Source organism: Nicotiana tomentosiformis, chromosome 7 (genome assembly GCF_000390325.3).
Source record: "Nicotiana tomentosiformis chromosome 7, ASM39032v3, whole genome shotgun sequence".
NCBI classification, from domain to species: Eukaryota; Viridiplantae; Streptophyta; class Magnoliopsida; order Solanales; family Solanaceae; genus Nicotiana; species Nicotiana tomentosiformis.
The window spans coordinates 82,989,481-83,009,814 of NC_090818.1; the positions used below are offsets into that span (position 1 = coordinate 82,989,481).

The 20,334-nt window shown below is 40.1% G+C and overlaps 2 protein-coding genes across 2 annotated transcripts; one reads left to right on the plus strand and one right to left on the minus strand.

Annotated features, from left to right (window-relative positions):
* The first annotated feature begins 991 nt into the window (after positions 1-991).
* On the plus strand, positions 992-1,531 carry LOC138895906 (uncharacterized). Its single transcript, XM_070180661.1, has one exon. It carries the CDS (start codon positions 992-994, stop codon positions 1,529-1,531), a length of 540 nt encoding a protein of 179 aa, XP_070036762.1.
* A 14,594-nt stretch (positions 1,532-16,125) lies between these two features.
* Positions 16,126-19,261, minus strand: LOC138895907 (uncharacterized). Its single transcript, XM_070180663.1, has 8 exons — positions 19,053-19,261; positions 18,854-18,983; positions 18,553-18,733; positions 18,262-18,387; positions 18,029-18,213; positions 17,676-17,946; positions 17,023-17,120; positions 16,126-16,914 (listed from the first exon to the last, which is right to left on the minus strand). Exons 1-8 carry the CDS (start codon positions 19,259-19,261, stop codon positions 16,126-16,128), a joined length of 1,989 nt encoding a protein of 662 aa, XP_070036764.1.
* Positions 19,262-20,334: the final 1,073 nt, after the last annotated feature.

Sequence of the window (20,334 nt, forward strand, 5' to 3'; positions counted from 1 at the left end):
AACAAAATACTTCATCTACTTCCTCTCTATAGAACACTCTCACTTCTCTATAAAAACAAACTCTAGATAATTGCCCCAAAATAAACCCCAAAGCCTATTTATTAAAATGGGGTCGAGTTATGAAAATAGAAAAATTAACCCTCCGAAAGCAGGTATGCGGTCACATAATGGAAAGCAGAATGGGTATGCGGGTCGCAAAATGGTCGCAAAAATCGGTGCCCAGAACTGGGCTGTTCTGGTCCATTCTGCGACTAGTTTGCAGTCGTAGAAGCACTTTCGCAATCACAGAATTGTCGCACAATCGCATTTTTCCAGCCTTTGGTAATTTGGTCATAACTTCTTGTCGGTGTGTCCAAATGACAAACGGTTTAAAGCGTTGGAAACTAGACGCAAAGGGCTTGAATTTGATAGGTAGATCATCTCCTAAGCAGTTATAGTTTGGTAGCAGCATGCGTTTGAAGTAGGATCATGTGCGAACTCACTTGAAACTTTATCCCATCATAAAGTTTTCAACTTGACTTAGCCTTGGGGCTTTTCTTAGACCATAAACCATTATTAATGCAAATCATACATATATTATCATGATCAAATGATATCATTCATCTAATTGTCCTTGTCTATACACAAAATAATATAATTAGCGCACATCAACTTTCTTAATAGTGCTTGAGTACTTCGGAATTTTTCGGGGTGTTACACCTACACTTTAGAGTAGTTGGCTAATATCTACATTCGGGAGATTGTTTGCTTGCATGGTGTACCTTTTTCTATCATCTCGAATCGCGGCACTCAGTTTACCTCGCATTTGTAGAGAGCTGTACAGTGTGAGTTGGGCATGCAAGTTGAGTTGGATAAAGCATTTCATCCTCAGACAGACGAGCAGTCCGAGCAGACCATTCAGATCTAGGAAAATATTCTAAGGGCCTGCATAATTGATTTCGGAGGCCATTGGGATCAGTTTCTACCATTAACAGATTTGGTTCGAGATGCTATGGAGAAAGTGAAGTTGATTCAGGAGAGGCTTTGGACCACACGGTCCAGGCAGAAGAATTATGCTGATAGGAAAGCTCGAGAAGTAGCATTCATGGTGGGTGAGAAGGTTCTACTTATAGTTTTGCCTATGAAGGGCGTGATGAGGTTTAAGAGGAAGGGCAAGTTGAGTCCTCAGTATATTGGTCCATTTGAGGTTTGGGAGAAAGCAGGTGATGTGGCTTATAGGCTTACTTTGCCTCCTAATCCATGGGGTTTTTTTCATATGGCATTCCATGTTTCCATGTTTCGAAAGTACTATGAGGATCCGTCACATGTGTTGAATTTTAGCTTGGTGCAGTTGGATAAGTATTTTACTTATAATAAGGAGCCGGTAGCTATTTTGGATAGGCAGGTTCGGAAGCTGAGATCAAAAGATATTGCATCGGTGAAGGTTCAATGGAGAGGTCTACCTGTCGAGGAGGCATCTTGGGAGATCGAGCATGATATGCGGAATAGATATCCTCACCTTTTTGGCATTTCAGGTATGACTCTAAACTAGTTCGAGGATGAACTTTGATTAAGAGGGAGAATGTAACGACCTGGCCGGTCGTTTTATGTATTTTATCCTCGTTCCCCTCTTTGATATTCACCCATACGTGTATTTGATGTTTGGTAATTTGCGGGGATGGTTGGTTTAATGACCCTTCCTGTTGTTTTGAGTATTCTAGCCCCTTCCCCTATTTCATACCTTATATATGTGTGTTTGTGGTTACGTGACTTGCTGGGGTAATTGGTTTGGTTACGGGGAGTCTTCAAAGTTATTTGGGATACTTAGTCCTAAGGTTGGAAGCTTAAATTATAAGAGTTGACTGTAGTTTGACTTCTATGTAGACGACTCCATAATGGAGTCTTGATGGTTCCAATAGCTTCGTATGGTCATTTTGTACTTAGGCGTATGTCCGGATATGGGTTTGGAGATCCATAGGTTGATTAGATGCTTTTCGGTGAAAGTTGGAAAGTTGAAGGTTTGGAAGGTTGATAGGTTTGACCGAGAGTTGACTTTGTAAATATCGAGTTCGGATTTTTTTCCTTGAGTTGGAATAGGAGCGTTGTTTCATTTAGGACTTGTGTGCAAAATTTGAGGTCATTCCAGGTTGGTTTGATGTGATTCGGCAAAAGTTTTGAAAGTTGGAAGTTCATTAGTTCCTTAGGCTTAAATAATGGTGCAGTTTGTGGTTTTGATGTTGTTTTATGTGACTTGAGGCTTTGAGTAGGTTCGTGTTATGTTTTAGGAATTGTTGGTATGTTCGGATAGGGTCCCGGGGGCCTCGGGTGTGTTTCAAAAGAGTTGTGGATCATGTTTTGGAATTGTTGCATTGCTGATGATGCAGGCTTTTGGTGTCATATGCGGTGGGCATGGCCGCAGATGCAAAGCCGCAAGTGCGGCCATTTGTGCGTAGATATGCTGATAGGTGAAGTCTGCTTGGGACCGCAGATGCGAGGGTGTTGCCACATCTGCGAGCCCGCAGATGCGGACGAGTGAGCACATAAGCGGACTTGTATGGAGGCCTGGGAGTTTGCAGATGTTGATGATGGATCGGCGAAGCGGTCCAGCAGGTGCAGAGTAGGGACCGCAAATGCAGAAGGTAAGAGGCTGAGAGGAAATCGCAGATACGATCTTATGACCGCAGATGCGGTTTACTGACTACATATGTGGAATCACTGCCAGACTTTTATATTCGAAGGGTTTGATTGTTTTTCTCATTTTGGGAGTTGTGGAGCTCGGCTAAGGGCGATTTTTGAGAGATTTTTTGCTGCAATTGAAGAGGTAAGTGAAGTTTATTCAATTTCGATGATAGATATTCTTTACTCATGGTTACACCTAGTTTATGTGAATGTAAGTTAAAATTTTAGGGTTTTAGACTATGTTATTGGAGAGTGAGATTTGATGATTTGAGGGTCAATTTGTGGATGGAATTGAATGAAATACATATATTTGGACTCGTATGGAAATGGGTGTTAGGAATTTATGAGTTAGATCGGGTTCCAGGATGCAGGCTTGGGGTTGGATTTTTAGGTTAACTTTTCGATTCTGATCAAAGACCTTAGCTTTATTGTGTGGGATTGTTTCCTATGGCTCTTATTGATGATATTAAGTTGTTTTGGACTAGATTCAAGTTGCTCGGAGGCCGATTCGCATGGGAAGGGCTTTTTGGATTATTGATTTATGCTTTTTTAGGTAAGTAACACACCTAAACTTGGATTTGAGGATAATTTACCCTAGGAACTATGTTATATGAGATGTGTTGGGATGATGCACATGCTAGGTGATGGATGTGCATGCATCGAAGTATTCATGATCTAAGTAGACTTTTGACTATTACCGAACTTGTTTTACTATCATGCTTTATTATATTCGTGTTTTCTTTACGCGCTTGATTATTTGAGCTATGATTCATGTTAGAAATCATGTTTAGGCTACATGCTTATTTGGTTGAGACATAATGGAGCTATTCTTGTTGTTTTGAGCTGTATGATGTAACTGCAGTTATTTACTCAGTCATGACTCGTCATTTGCACATCATATCTCTGTCTATGTACATTAATTATTTGTTACATCACGCGTTTTTGTTGTACTCCATATGTGATACTATTTGGGTTGTGTTCTATGAGATTGTAAGCCCTTGAGACTTGAGAGGTTGTTGACTGATGTGGGCCGTAGAGCCGGGTTGTGAGTGATATATGGATCGGGTTGCATGTCGCAACAGACCATATTGGCTACTGATTGATATTTTGATCGGGTTGCACGCTGCAACATACTATATTGGCTATTGGTTGATATTTGGATCGAGTTGCATGTTGCAACAGGCCATATTGGTTATTCATTAGTGCTTGGACCAGGATCCACCCCTATAGAGTCTGATATTTATAGTGAGTGCAGGCACAATGATCTATATACACGTGCTTTGGTGAGGGGAATATATACTAGGCACCCGTACAGTACCGAGTGTTGTGTGTGTGATATTGATAGGCATTGTACCAGGCAACGTGAGTGTGCTAAGTTTGGTTATTCTTGATGTCTTCATTGTGATGATATTTGTCACGACCCAAACCCATGGACTTTGATGAGTGCCCGAGTTCTACCTACCGAACACCCCTAAGCATACGTCTAAGATATAAACATGAAATAAGTGTAGGTCATTCATAACATCTTCCCCTAAACTGCTAAATCATGTGAATAACATACGTGAGGAGACATACTCAAAAGACATATATACATATACATGCGTAATACAGTAGGGCGAGCCGACAAAGCCACATACTATCCAACTATAGATGACTGTCTACAGACCTCTAATAGAGTGTAAAATTTTATAAAGGATGGGACTGGGCCCCGTCATACCCTTATATGTATACAAAAGTATCGTACCAAAATCCAATAGCAGCTCCAGATCAAATGGAGCATACCGACTCTCACTAAGTTACGATCCTAAGGAGGGGGACCGTCAACCTGTCTACCTATACCTGCGGGCATGAAACGCAGGCCCCTAGGCAATAGGGGCATCAGTACGAATAATGTACCAAGTATGTAAGACATAAAAATCAATATATAAAAGGCATGAAAGAAACATGGAGTAAAGAACTCAACTAGTAAGTCTGAAAAGCTCTGTGAATCATGAAAATATTTATAATGTCATGCGTATGCGTATAAATGTCATACTCCGTGGGAGAAATCATAAATGTCTATCAGCTGATCAGGTGGTGGTGCGTGTCACGACCCAAACCGATGGGCTGCGACGGGCACCCGGTACCTTACTCAACCGAGTACCAACATAACGTATCTTTTCATATCATACTATCATAGATAACTGAGCCGGAGACGCTACCATGATTAACTAGAATACAACATGTAATATCAACTTATACATAAGACTTACGGGCCTATAAAACAAAAATAACCACTCGTACACTGAACATAGGCCGACAAGGCCATACAAACTTTTACGTACATGCCATCTATCTACAAGCCTCTAAGAATACATAATTGTCATAAAGGTTGGGACAGAGCCCCGCCATACAAAACAATACACGTCTAAATCATACTGACCAAACAAGCAACTCTGGAGCAAATGGAGTGCACCAAAACCTTATGCTGAGCTGATAGCCTACTTGGAGGACTCTTGACCTGTCTATCGGGACCTGCAGGCATGAAACACAACGTCCCCCGGCAAAGGGACGTTAGTACAAATAATGTACCGAGTATGTAAGGAATGAAAATCGGTAACTAATAGACATGAGAGAAACATGGAGTAAAAGACTCGACATGTACGTCTGAATAGCTCTATAAATCATTTCATATTTATAATGTCATGCATATGCGTATAAATTTCATACCATGCATAGGTATATGCGTTCATAAAATCATCAAGCCTCTGAGGGCATCCCATCATGTCATCTCGGCCACTATGGGCAAATCATCAATGTATACCAGCTGATCAGGTGGTGGTGCGTATATAACACCATAACCTTTTCCCATATCCCATATACATATAATATACGCGTATGTAAAGCCATATGGTGATGGGTCAATGTACATGTATAAATGCATGAAATGCATAAGAAATATGTTAATAAGATTTCTCGGAATGTCATAAAAATCAATATGCCTTTCGGATAAACTTTATCAAATACGTATTTTTCTGAGACTCATGAACAGAAGATATAATAATAATTCACATGGGGAATCAAGAATGTAGACACCCCTAGTATTTCTATGAATAGAGCCATTTATGAAAGTTGTGCATTTGCTCGTTTCATTTGTATCGTATGGATCATGCCAAAAAGAAAGAAGGGATAGCCTTAACATACCTGAGTCAATTTTCTTGACAATCCCTCTAACACACGTCTTTTGTGATAAAACATGTGACGACGGATCGAAGTAGAGAGCAATTTGTATGAAATGCTCGAAGCAATAACGTTGCTATTGCAAAATCATCTCTGTTGAAACTTTCTTCTTAAGATATGAGTAATCACGTTGCTTATGCACAATAAAGTTTGCTGAAATTCTTTCTTAAGAGAGGAGTCTCATTAACGTTGTGATGCAAAGTAAGCTTTTGCTAAAACTCTTTCTTAAGAGATTGCAATTTATTTTGAACTAGTAATGTTACCTTAGGTGGGCCCCACTTAGGATGACTAATCCTTTGCTAAAGGCTTCTAATTTGGCCGCCTAGATGTAATGAATCCTATTCAATTCTTGGGGCAGCCACGTTTTTGGGCCTCTTAGGACTTATCCCAACATCTTAATTAATTACTAATGTCTTATTTAACTAATTAATCTCCCATTAATCAATAATCAATCCATTATCCACATAATTAGGAATTATCTCAAATTACTTAAAATACTACTCACTTTTAACACACTTTGTACATCTTACTATTATGGTCATGTGGTACCTTGTACGTCACTAGTCCATAAATACCGGGTATTATAGCGTAGACCGTACTTTATCCCAAGATGTCAAACTTCGACAAAATTAATTTTTCTTCGATTTTCTTACCCTCTTTCCTTCACGAATTTATTTATCACTTGTTTGAAGTAGCACAATACTTATAATCCCAAAATAATCTCATTCCCGAACTTACGCCAATTAACTTACGACGAAATTTTAACGTACCAAAATGCGGGATGTAACATCTCATTTCCGAGCTTTCAACAATTTATTTATGGTGTACTTTCACGTACGAAAATATGGGGTGTAACATCATTCCCCCCTTTGGAACATTCATCCTCGAATGTTGACTGATACACTTATCATTCTCATAACCCATGTCTCTTGTGAATACTTTAGTACTCCTCTTTCCATCCAGGCAACTGTTCTGTGAATGAATCCCAAACGCTAGGGCATTCCCACCTTTAGGCCTCTTTCTCCCACCACGACGCGTGGTCGGAATCATTCCAATCTTGTAATTATTGCTATCTTTTTTTTTCATGCAGCATGTACGACTCTGACTTTGTAAGGGCGCCTATGCGACGTTTCTCTCTTTTTTCCTCTAGCTTTTAGCCAATCCCTAGGCCTCATTTTGTGAACATATACAGAGCTTAATAAGATGTCCCTCTGGGCATCTATAAGTACAATGAAGTTCTTCGCTCGATACTTTGTTGAACTTACGAATATTGTTATATCTTATTTCATAGACCCAGTTATCCATTTGTATGACTTTACTGCATCTAGGTAGGTCATACTATACCATAACTCTTACTTCGATTTATCGTTACTGAGGTCTGCTACCAAACTCCATGTTACTCTTTCGCTACTTATCATATATGTATAAATCTAAGTCCTTTAGTGCTTCCTCATTACTGTTCATCTTAAGAATGACAGTCTACTCTCATCTCATATTTTGTAACCCTTATCTATCCATTGTTGATTCACCTTAATATTGATCTACACTCTACCACTAATAACTTGAAACCTCTTACGTAATCACCAGGGCTCACGTTGCATTAAGGATCATTTGAAGTGATTTTCCTGATCCACCTGGGGGCAATACAATGCCATATTTCTATAATCGTATTTCATAGCATCCCATTGTTGATTTACCTTATGTGGACAATCGAAGGCCCACACGTCATCCTTCATCTATCACAATTACACCTTCATTCTACTACCAAAGCAGCATTCTATCTCTTCTAATGCTACTAGTCTTAGACTCCTTTGAGTTCATTTAGGCTATACTGAGCTTTCCATAACTTAGAGAAACCATCAGCTCTCTTGTTTTCATGGGCTTAATCCCAAGGACTTATCCATTCTTGTCACCTCCTCACTCGCCCTTTCTTATCCTTACTCCTGTCTTCCTAAAACCTTGCCGCTTTACCATACTTTAGCTTGCAACCATCCTTCAACTTGCTTGCACCATAGATTTTCCTTGTGTTATTTTAGAACATCAAACGAGACATCACATCGTCTCTAACTCCTCTTTACTTTCTTAATTAGACTTCTCGATACCTAGCAACCATAGGCTGGAAGACATGCTACTGACGTCGCTGCTGTCATTCCTGGATACTGAATCCCCGCGCTTCAATCCTTCTATCCGAAGTATGAACTATTCACAACCTTCTGCGTTTGAGTATTTCGTACGGTGTTTACCTTTGCCTTAAAATCTCGCATCATATCTTCTATATCCTTCATGACCTCCCTTCCACATAGGTATAATTCACATCCATAACTTGAAGCTCTATTATAATACCTGCACCTCTGGTGCACACACAATCCGGTGAGAGCTTCATACTGACTTCTTATGAGGATGGTACTCTTCTAACTGGCTTTCTCGTAGAGTCATTATAGAATATGGCTGTCGTACTATCTCTCTTGTACCTCTGATATTAAGGGTGATTCTTCTATGTTCTCAATCACGATTCCTAAAATTTTCCTCTTCCTTCGGATCAGCCTTCACGTAGGTTTAAGCTATCTTCCGATCTGCGTCTCCTGGTATTAGTTATTACTTTAGCCTTTCATGGATGCTATGGAATATCCACGATACAATCTTTTAACAGTTCAATCCTTTGTTTATAACCTGGACTCAATTCTTTCTTTTAATTTATACTGGAGTCTTATATGACTGTATGATTGTCAACATACATGTTGCATAGATAATACTCTGAAATATTAAGTGTGACCATAATGTAACTAACTCTGGATCATTGATTGAATAATTTCTTTCGTTCCTTCTCAGCTTTCTTTAAATGCAAGCTATTACTTTTCCTCGTCTTTCTGTCCCCTTGTTGCGTGCATACTTAACATTTCTTATTTCCCACGCATGCCGAAATTTTTGTGCAACTCATATGATTTCGAATATTACTTTTGATTTTACTTTCCGTTCATTAGCCACGGCAGGTGCCACTTCCTTATGGAGTGCATACAATGTTGTAGTGAGACTGTTTTTATAAGACCATTTCCTCTTTAGGTCACTGTAAGGGTTTAAGCCTTCTTCCTTATTCCCTCAGCTAGTCTTTCGTTGTAGTACTTAGGGAGGACCCTCTGACTCTTGCAAAGCTGCGAGCTTATTACATCGTATACTCGATGGAATTTTTGATGTCCTTCCTCACCTATAATTATCCGTAGTTACTTACCTCCACGCCCTTGTACTTGTAGGGTTACTTCTGAGCTGATATTTTAATTGTCTTCCCAGTGGCACTCTATTTTATCTCCGTAACACTCATTCGGTACCTTTAACTACCCCAACTCCTATCTGAATATTTCTCAAGTATTACAATGACATTACTGCGAGGCTGAATTCACCATATTGGGTTTTATTATGTTTATCTTGCACAATCTGCTGACTCGTTTGTAACCTCCTGTCTAGCCATAACTAGGCTCTTCCTGAATCAACTACCAACGACTGATTGGCCCATTCTCATATCAATGTTCCGCGTAATCTTTCTTGGGTTATTTCTTTTGTCATCTATCAATAACATCCCGGGCCGGAACCCTTACTTCCTCTCCTTGACGTCGTGCTTGCATAATGTTCTGGAATCGTAGCATATCTGTAGGCTTTGAATAAGTGCAATCTTATCTTTTTCTCATTCTTATCACATGCTTCCTTTATCATTCCATAGTTACTAGAACCATTTATTTCTGACTTAATGCCACATCACTCCATATTCCCCCCTTTAGGAGAGTACTAAGATTTAGTGCTACGATGATCTACGTATATCTCTTTTACCTCTTCATCTTTGGCGTCTTTCCACATCATCGATGATCCTTACCCACCTCGCGGTAATCCTTCTGTACCAAGGATAACAAAATTCCTTACTCGCGAGGGTGACACTTAGTGTAACTGGCACATACAGTCCCTTAAGCTTAACTTTGCTCACCTTGCTTGCTTTAGGGAAGCGTCTTCCTAATTGACCTTCTGTCGTCCATTCTATTATCGTTGGAACGCAATCTCTGAAATTCTCATGATGCCGACTATTACTCAGTCCCTAGTTCATGTTGAGTTTATCTTGTACACCAGCCCATACTGATTTACATTACTCTGGGGTTTAACTTTTCCTTCTGGTAGTCGCATTAGAGTCACGAACTTGTTTCTCGGAACGAGGATATGACTTTATGGCCTATACTCTTTTCTTTCCCTTTTTTTTCTACCGGTGTCATCCATGTATCACATCTTACTCATAATGCTTCATTAACTCCCTTCTTATTTCCTACTAACATTTATATCTATCACTTTATTCTGAAAACTCGAACAAGACACTCTTTTACTTTTACCTCCCCTTGCTCCATCCACTAGCTCTTCAGGTTGCCTAACATTCTCTCTCTACCAGGGACAGGAGCCATACTAAGGTAATATTTATCCCTTCAAGGTTCCAGTGCCCGTCTTTGCAGTACTCATATTTAGCTGTACTATTTTAGAGTGCACCATCTGGGGGTCTCACAAGGAGATCTATTAGCACATTCGCAATATCCTTCGGAATGTCAGCTAACACTAACAATCCATCCAACATTTTGGGTTACCCTAACCCCAGCTAGATCCTGATATCCTGCCTTCTCTTATACTACCTCTGTTAGCCCCCATAGGGCATAAGTGAGATGGGTGTGGCCAATTGTACATACCTCTATTATTGTTGAAGGTAACTCCAAAGGCTTATATTTCTCTTCCTGAATTGTAGATAATGTTCATCTTTACTAACTGGGTACCTTGTACCCTTCTTCGCCTTGCTTCTTTTACTTGTTGAAACTTAAATTTACCTTCTGAATCTCTCATTGCTTTTCACCATATGGGTAGATATTCTTGCTTTAAGGCTCCTGATCATGAAGCTTACACGTCTTAGTGCACACATGATCTGCTGAATACCTCATATTTATCCATCATATGTATGATGCAAAAATTGAGTTCCTCTGACTCAACTCTTCCACAACTATATCTCTTACCAACCGTCTTTCTGGATGTAGGCATCATCATATTACGAATAAGATAGAGCTTGGGAAATTGAGTTCTTACAACTGAGCTCTACCACACGATCTAAAGTAAGAAGAAAGAGTGACAGTCCTAAATGCCCTGTAGCCTCCTGCTTATAAGTGTGGTGCATAACACACCTATAAACAAGACTCTACTAGACACGGCTTGTAGACTCCCTAGTATAGAACTGCTCTGATACCACTTTGTCACGACTCAAACTGATAGGCAGCGACGGGAACCCGGTACCTTACTCAACCAAGTACCAACATAACGTATCTTTTCGTATCATACTACCATAGATAACTGAGCCGGAGAGGCTGCCATGAGATAAGTAGAATACAACATGTAATACCAACTTATACATAAGACATACGAGCCTATAAGACCAAAATAACCACTCGTACACTGAACATAGGCCTACAAGGCCATACAACCTTTTACGTACATGACATCTGTCTACAAGCCTCGGGACAGAGCCCCGCCATCCCAAACAATGCACGTCTAAATCATACTGACCAAACAAGCAACTCCGAAGCAAAAGGAGTGCACCAACACCTTCTGCTGAGCTGATAGCCTATTTGGAGGACTCTTGACCTGTCTATCGGGACCTGCAGGCATGAAACACAACGACCCCTGGCAAAGGTACGTCAGTACAAATAATGTGCCGAGTATGTAAGGAATTAAAATCAGTAACTAATAGACATGACAGAAACATGGAGTAAAAGACTCAAAAGGTATGTCTGAATAGCTCTATAAATCATTTCATATTTATAATGTCATGCATATGCGTATAAATGTCATACCATGCATAGGTATATGCGTTCATAAAATCATCAAGCCTCTGAGGGCATCCCATCATGTCATCTCGGCCATTGTGGGCAAATCATCAACGTATACCAACTGATCAGGTGGTGGTGCGTATATAACGCCATAACCTTTTCTCATATCCCATATACATATAATATACGCGTATATAAAGCCATATGGTGATGGGTCAATGTACATGTATAAATGCATGAAATGCATAAGAAATACGTTAATAAGATTTCTCGGAATGTCATAAAAATCAATATGCCTTTCGGATAAACTTTATCAAATACGTATTTTTCTGAGACCCATGAACAGAAGATATAATAATAATTCACATGGGGAATCAAGAATATAGATACCCCTAGTATTTCTAAGAATAGAGTCATTTATGAAAGTTGTGCATTTGCTCGTTTTGTTTGTATCGTATGGATCATGCCAAAAAGAAAGAAGGTGACGACGTCTTTTTTCTTGACAATCCCTCTAATACACGTCTTTTGTGATAAAACATGTGACGGCGGTCGAAGTAGAGAACAATTTTTATGAAATGCTCGAAGCAATAACGTTGATATTGCAAAATCATCTCTGTTGAAACTTTCTTCTTAATATATGAGTAATCATGTTGCTTATGCACAATAAAGTTTGCTGAAACTCTTTCTTAAGAGATTGCAATTGATTTTGAACTAATAATGTTACTTTAGGTGGGCCCCACTTAGGATGACTAATCCTTTGCTAAAGGCTTCTAATTTGGCCACCTAGATGTAATAAATCCTATTCAATTCTTGGGGCTGCCATATTTTTGGGCCTCTTAGGCCTTATCCCAACATCTTAATTAATTACTAATATCTTATTTAACTAATTAATCTCCCATTAACCAATAATCAACCCATTATCTACATAATTAGGAATTATATCAAATTACTTAAAATACTACTCACTTTTAACACACTTTGTACATCTTACTATTATGGTCATGTGGTACCTTGTACGACACTAGTCCATAAATACCGGGAATTATAGCTTAGACCGTATTTTATTCCAAGATGTCAAACTTCGACGAAATTCATTTTTCTTTGATTTGTTTACCCTCTTTCCTTCACGAATTTACTTATCACTTGTTTAAAGTAGCAAAATACTTATAATCCCAAAATAATCTCATTCCCGAACTTACGCCGATTAACTTACGACGAATTTTAACGTACAAAAATGCGGGATGTAACATCTCATTTTCAAGATTTAATCAATTTATTTATGGTGTACTTTTACGTACGAAAATATGGGATGTAACAGTGCGTATATAATGTCATAACCTTTCCCCCATACCCCATATACATATACTATACGCGTATATAACGTCATTTGGTCATGGGTCAATATACATATATAAATGAATGCATGGCATAATGAAATAAGTCAATAAGATCTCTCAGAATGTCATGAGACCCATGAACAAACAATATGATAGTAGGACATATGGGGAATCAAGAACATAGGTAACCCTGAATAGAATCATTCGTGAAAGTGGCGTGCTTGCTCGTTTCGTTGTATTATATGGATCATGCCAAAAGGAAAGAAGGGATAGCCTTAACATACCTGTGTGATCTCTTCCTTATCACTCAACCAAGCTCAACACAACTTCTTGCATCTACAATAAGTGAAATGATATTGTCGTTAACATATAACGTCGTACCATCGTATCTGGCTAGTCGTATGGCTTAAGAAAAATCGGGTAGCAACTCCTCTATTTTTATTACATCCCAAAGACCTCTAAGGGTCATCAACAGCCCAACAACAACAACTATAACCAACAATAGCAACAACAACAATATAATCCAATATGAGTTTCTCCAATTATCTTAACAATCAATTGAGTGGCAAGCTCATTTTTACTCATAACAAGATATAAATTGAATCCAAATCTTATTCCATAAATTAGTTTACAACCTTCAAAACATCATACTTATATGTACTATATTATTTCTAGTTCAAAACATCCACAAAATGCGTTCCAAAACTGCCCCATACGTCTAGCACCTTAATTCTTTTATCGCCAATCACTTGTTTTTCATCTTTTCTTCTTCAATCAATTAATTAACACCTAGAAAAGCTTAACAACAACAACAACAACATTATCAAATTATTTCTCACAATTTCCAGCCACCCCAAACCATATATTTAGCCACAAAACAGTACAACCAAAAAGACAACCATATCCCATGTTCATTCAAGTGCTATCTTATGGTTGTTCACTCAAACAACACAACCAACACAAAATTAACCTTAGGCACAATCAAAAAGATGTTATACATACCTTGGACAGTAGCTACAACTCAAAACCCTATCTCAACTTAGCTCACAATAGCCCTCAATCACACCACAACATCATAGATGCATTCTCTTGAAGTCTTTAACACCTTTGATGATGATTTCAGTTGATTTCCCTTGAGTTTGGTTCTTGGGATATGTTAGGGAGGGTTTTGGAGAGCTTTTGGATGAAATTTGGGAGAGAAATAACCTGAAATGAGGCTAAAATATCTTTTAAAAGACGTAAGGTCGGTGGTCATCTCAAGTGGGTCCCAACCGAGCTGCTTGTGCAGTCTCGCGAATACGCGGATATCTCTCTACTCCAATGTCGTATCGACGAACCATTTAATGTGTTGGAAACTAGACTCGTATATCTTCAATGTATAATATTTCCCAAAAATACCCTATATAGCACACGAAATCTATTGCTCAAAAAGATCCGTTACAAGGCAAATCCTTAGTCGTTATTTCTGCAACTTTAATCCGATTTTTTCCAAACTTTATATTTTCTATCCAAACATCGTATATAGCCATATTATGACTTTAAACTCATTTAAATAATGATTAACAAGTCTCATATTTATTATGTCACATTGGGACGCATAGGGTGTAACAATCTTCCCCCCTTAGAAATATTCGTCCTCGAATGTTAAACTCCCAGAAATCTATAGACATTTTGGCAGAGTCTCCTCTATAATAGTACTACTACCAACTTGTCACACAGCAAACCCAATAATACAAAGCCACATAGGGCCACAATCATCAATAACACCAATGGCCTCACACGACCAATAATAATAACTATCATAAGAGTCAAGTATCATATACGTACCTAAAGGTTGTGATATCTCAGTCCGATCCTCCTCTGGAAATGGAAACAAGTGAGGATACCTAGTCTTCATTTCTTCTTCAGCTTCTCAAGTCATCTCCTATACATTATTGTTTCTCCAAAGTACTTTAACCGAAGTGACATCCTTAGTTCTCAATCTCCAAACTTGTCTATCTAGTATAGCAATGGGAGCTTCCTCATATGATAGCTGCTCTGTAACCTGAACATCATCAACTGGAATGACTTTAGAGGGATCTCCAATACACTTACGGAGCATAGACACATGAAATACTGGATGTACAGACTCCAAGTTGGAAGGCAAGTCTAACTCATATGCTACTTGGCCTACTCTGCGTATAATCTTATAAGGTCCAATGTACCGAGGGCTAACTTTCATTTCTTACCGAATCTCATAACGCCTTTCAACGGTGATACCTTTAGGAATACCCAATCGTCTACCTGAAACTCCAAGTCTCGTCATCGATTATCTGCATAGGACTTCTGACGACTCTGAGCTGCTAATAGCCTTTCCCGTATAATCTTAATCTTCTCAACTACCTGTTGTACCAACTCTAGTCCTACTAACTTAGTTTCCCCAATCTCGAACCATCCGATAGGAGACCTACACTTTCGCCTGTAAAGAGCTTCGTATGGAGCCATCTGAATGCTGGAATGATAACTATTATTATATGTGAACTCAATAAGTGGAAGATGATCATCCCAGCTACCCCTGAAGTCCATCACACAATCCTGTAGCATATCCTCCAGTGTCTGAATAGTGCGCTCAGACTGGCCGTCTGTTTGGGGATGAAATGTTGTACTAAGACTTACCTAAGTCCCCAATGCTTTTTGGAAGGACCTGCAGAAATTAGCTGTAAACTGAGCACCTCTATCTGAGAAAATAGATATAGGGACACCATGAAGTTTTACTATCTCCTTAATGTAAAGCCTTGCATAATCCTCTGCTGAATATGTAGTCCTGACAGGCAAAAAATGGGCTGATTTTGTAAGTCTATCAACAATAACCTATATAGAATCGAACTTATGCTGGGTACGAGGTAAGCCTATGATGAAATCCATATTAATCACTTCTCATTTCCAAGTCGGAATCTCTATAGCCTGCAATAATCCACCGGGTTTCTGGTGCTCAATCTTAGCCTGGTGACAATTAGGGCACAGAGCAACAAACTTTGCTATATCCTTCTTCATTTCGTCCCACCAGTATATTTCCCTGATATCATGATACATTTTTGTCACTCTTGGATGAACAGAATAACGAGAATAGTGAGTTTCTCCCATAATATGTTGGCGCAGCCCTGCCACATTAGGAACACATAATCGATCTCAATATCTGAGGACTCCATCTCCTGTAATCTCAAATGGTATCTTCCCTTTTGAGGGGTTGTATCTCTGTAGTAAGCTAGCATAGGATCTTTATACTGGTGTTCCTTCACTTTAGTTACTAGAGAGGATGTTGCCGTGTTCTGAATAGTAACTCCGGTACCACCCGAATCTAGTAATCGAACTCCAAGATTAGCTAGCTGATGAATCTCACGAGCTATCTCACTCTTCTCTGGTTTTAAATATAATAGGCTACCCATAGATCTACGGCTGAGGGCGTCGGCTACTATATTTGCCTTTCCTGAATAGTATAAAATATCAACATCATAGTCTTTCAGTAGCTCCAACCATCGCCTCTGACGTAAATTCAAATCCTTTTGCTTGAATATACACTGAAGGCTCTTATGGTCCGTATAGATATTAACATGAATGCCAAACAAATAGTGCCTCAACATATTTAGTGCATGAATCACCGCGGCTAACTCTAAATCGTGGGTCGGGTAATTCTTCTCGTGATTTCTTAGTTGTCTAGAAGCGTAAGCGACAACCTTACCATGCTGCATCAATACATAACCCAATCCAATGCTCGAAGCGCCACAATAGATAGCATAACCATCGGTCCTTTCTAGAAGTGTTAGAACCAGTGCTGAAGTCAATCTGTCATTCAATGCCTGGAAACTCCGCTCACAAGCATCAGTCCACTGAAACTTAGTTGCCTTTTGAGTCAACTTTGTCAATGGTGCTGAAAGAGAAGAAAATCCCTCTACAAATCTCATGTAATAACCTTCCAAACCCAAGAAGCTACGAACCTCCGTCGGTGTCGTGGGTCTAAACCAAGTCTTCACTGCCTCAATCTTATGTGTGTCAACACGGATACCCTCATCTGAAATAATATGCCTAAGGAAAGCTACAGAATTCAACCAGAATTCACATTTAGAAAATTTTGCGTACAACCTCCTTTCTTGTAGAACTCTGAGCACAATACGCAAGTGATCTGCATGCTCAGCCTCTGAACGAGAATAAACCAAAATTTCATCTATAAATACAATCACGAACAGATCTAGAAAGGGTCTGAACACATGGTTCATCAAGTCCACTAATACCGCTGGGGCATTGATCAAACCGAACGACATAACACAAAACTCAAAGTGCCTGTATCTGGTCCTGAATGCTGTGTTCGGAATATCTTTCTCTCCAACCCTTACCTGACGGTACCCCGACCTCAAGTCTATCTTTGAGAAACACCTAGCACCCTGCAACTGATCAAATAAATCATCAATCCTTGGGAGAGGGTACTTATTCTTGATCGTCACCTTATTCAACCATCTGTAATCATTACACATCCACAAGGAACCATCTTTCTTTCTTACAAATAACATAGGAAAGCCTTTTTCAAGCAAATCCCTCAGTTATTCTTTCAACTCTCTTAGCTCTGTTGGTGCCATTCTATAAGGAGGAATACATATCGGCTGAGTATCTGGTAATGTGTCAATAGCAAACTCAATCTCCCGCTCTGGCGGAAGGCTTGGAAGCTCATCGGGAAAAACTTCAGGAAACTCATTAACCACCGGGATAGATTGAATGCACAGTGACTCTGCTTTCACATCCTGTACCCAAACTAAGTGATAAATATAGCCGTTTCTGATCATCTTCCTTGCATTGAGATAGGATATAAACCTACCTCTCGGTGATGTAGTATTACCTTTCCACTCTAGAACTGGCTCCCCTGGAAACTGGAACCAAACCATCTTTGATCTACAATCAACGTTAACAAGAAGCCAAATAATCCATACCCATTATAACATCAAATTCTACCATATCTAGCTCAATCAGGGCTGCTACTGTTGAATGACTAAGAACTACTACTATACAATCTGTATATACCCATCTAGCTATCACTGGATCCCCAACAGGTGTAGACACCTCAAAAGGTTTAATCAACTCAGGTTCTATCCCAAACTTTCTAGCAACCAATAGAGTGACATGCGATAAGGTGGAACCTGGATCAATCAATGCATATACATCATATGAGGAGACTGATAATATACCTGTAACAACATTAGGTGATGACTCCTGATCCTGTCGTCCCGCTAATGCATAAACAAGGTTCTGAGGACCGCTCAAGCTAGATGCTCCACTTCTGACTCTACCACGATCGGCTGGTGCCTGTGAACCTTGCCCAGGAGGGCGTATTGATGATGACGAACCAGCTAAAGATCTCGCTGGCTAAACTATACCTGCACTACCTCTCGTCAGACAATCTCTCATAACGTGGTCCGGATAACCACAAGTATAACAAACACCCAACCCCACAAGACATTGCCTGACATACTGCTTACCACACTGAGCACATCGTGGCAAGGGTGGCCTCATCTGACTTGACTCACCCCTATACTGAGAACTAGAAGCCCTGAAACTCTGACTGGGCTCTGGATAGGTGGAATGATCAAATCTCCTATAGGCAAACTGAGGGGGTGCACTAGCTGATGGCTGGGCTGGATACCTCAGGTACTGCTGTCTCTGACCACCTCAAAACTCACCAGAAGGACCTGAATATCTCACTCTCTTACTCTGGCCCCTATCATGCACACGATCGGCCCTCTACTTCTGTTTACACTCCTCTACACCCTGAGCGTATGCCTGAATACGAGAAATATCAATGTCTAGTTGAAGTGAGTCCGACATACAGTCATTAAGCAGGTACGGCTCCAACCCCATCACGAACCGGTGAACCCGATCCTCTATCTTAGCTACAATAGTGGGAGCATACCTAGCCAAAGAATTAAACTGAAGGGTGTACTCCAGAACACTCATATTACCCTACCGAAGGGTCAAGAACCTATCAACTCTGGCCTGTCTAAGCTCTGGTGGCAAATAATGACGAAGAAAAGCCTCTATAAACTCTTGCCATACTGCTAGAGTGGCATCCTCACCTCTGGACAACTCCCAAGACTTGTACCAATTAACTGTAACATCCCGAATTCTATAGGAAGCTAGCTCAACTGACTCAGTCGCAGTGGCCTTCATTACCCTCAAACTTCTCTGCATCCTTTCAATAAATACCTGAGAGTCCTCATTTGGATCTGCTCAAGTGAATACGGGAGGGTCCAAATTAATGAAATCGCGAACCCTCGCACTGATTGCCCTATCTGCATGACCGATACCTACCTCCTGGAGTCAAGCCTGTGCGGCCACTAATCGAGTCAATAGCTAAATAGCATCTCTCATCTCCAGACCCTGTGCATCTGGCTGAGGAACTGGGGGTACTGGGGATGGCGCTAGAGTTGGTGCCCCTCGGATCTCCTTCGGAGAGGGTAGGGTATGTGAAGTCTGAGATGGAGTCTCACTATATGACTCTCCCCAAGCCCTGGTAACTCACGTCACTCGATTTGTAGTCTCATCATCCACGGACTTGCCCTTCCTGTAGCTTTCTTAGGCATCGCTGAAAACATAACATAACGTTAGGAAAATGAATTCTTATATCGAATGATCTAAGATAAGAAGGGAGGGTAACATCCTATATGTCATGCAACCTCCTGTTTATAAGTGTGGTGAACAACACACTCATAAACAAGACTCTACTAGACACGGTTTGTAGACAACCCTAGGATGGAACTTCTCTGATACCACTTTTGTCACGACCCAAACTGATAGACTTTGACGAGTGCCCGAGTTTTACCTACCGAACACCCCTAAGCATACCTCTAAGATATAAACATGAAATAAGTGTAGGTCATGCATAACATCTGCCCCTAAACTACTGAATCATGTGAATAACATACGTGAGGAGACATACTCAAAAGACATATATACATATACATGCGGAATATAGTAGGGCGAGCCGACAAGGCCACATACTATCCAACTACAGATGACTGTCTACAGACCTCTAATAGAGTGTAAAACTATATAAAGGACGATACTGGACCCCGTCATACCCTTATATGTATACAAAAGTATCGTACCAAAACCCAATAGCAGCTCCAGATCAAATGGAGCACACCAACTCTCACTGAGCTAGGATCCTAAGGAGGGGGCCCGTCATCCTGTCTACCTGCACCTGCGGGCATGAAACGCAGGCCCCCAGGAAATAGGGGCGTTAGTACGAATAATGTTCCTCT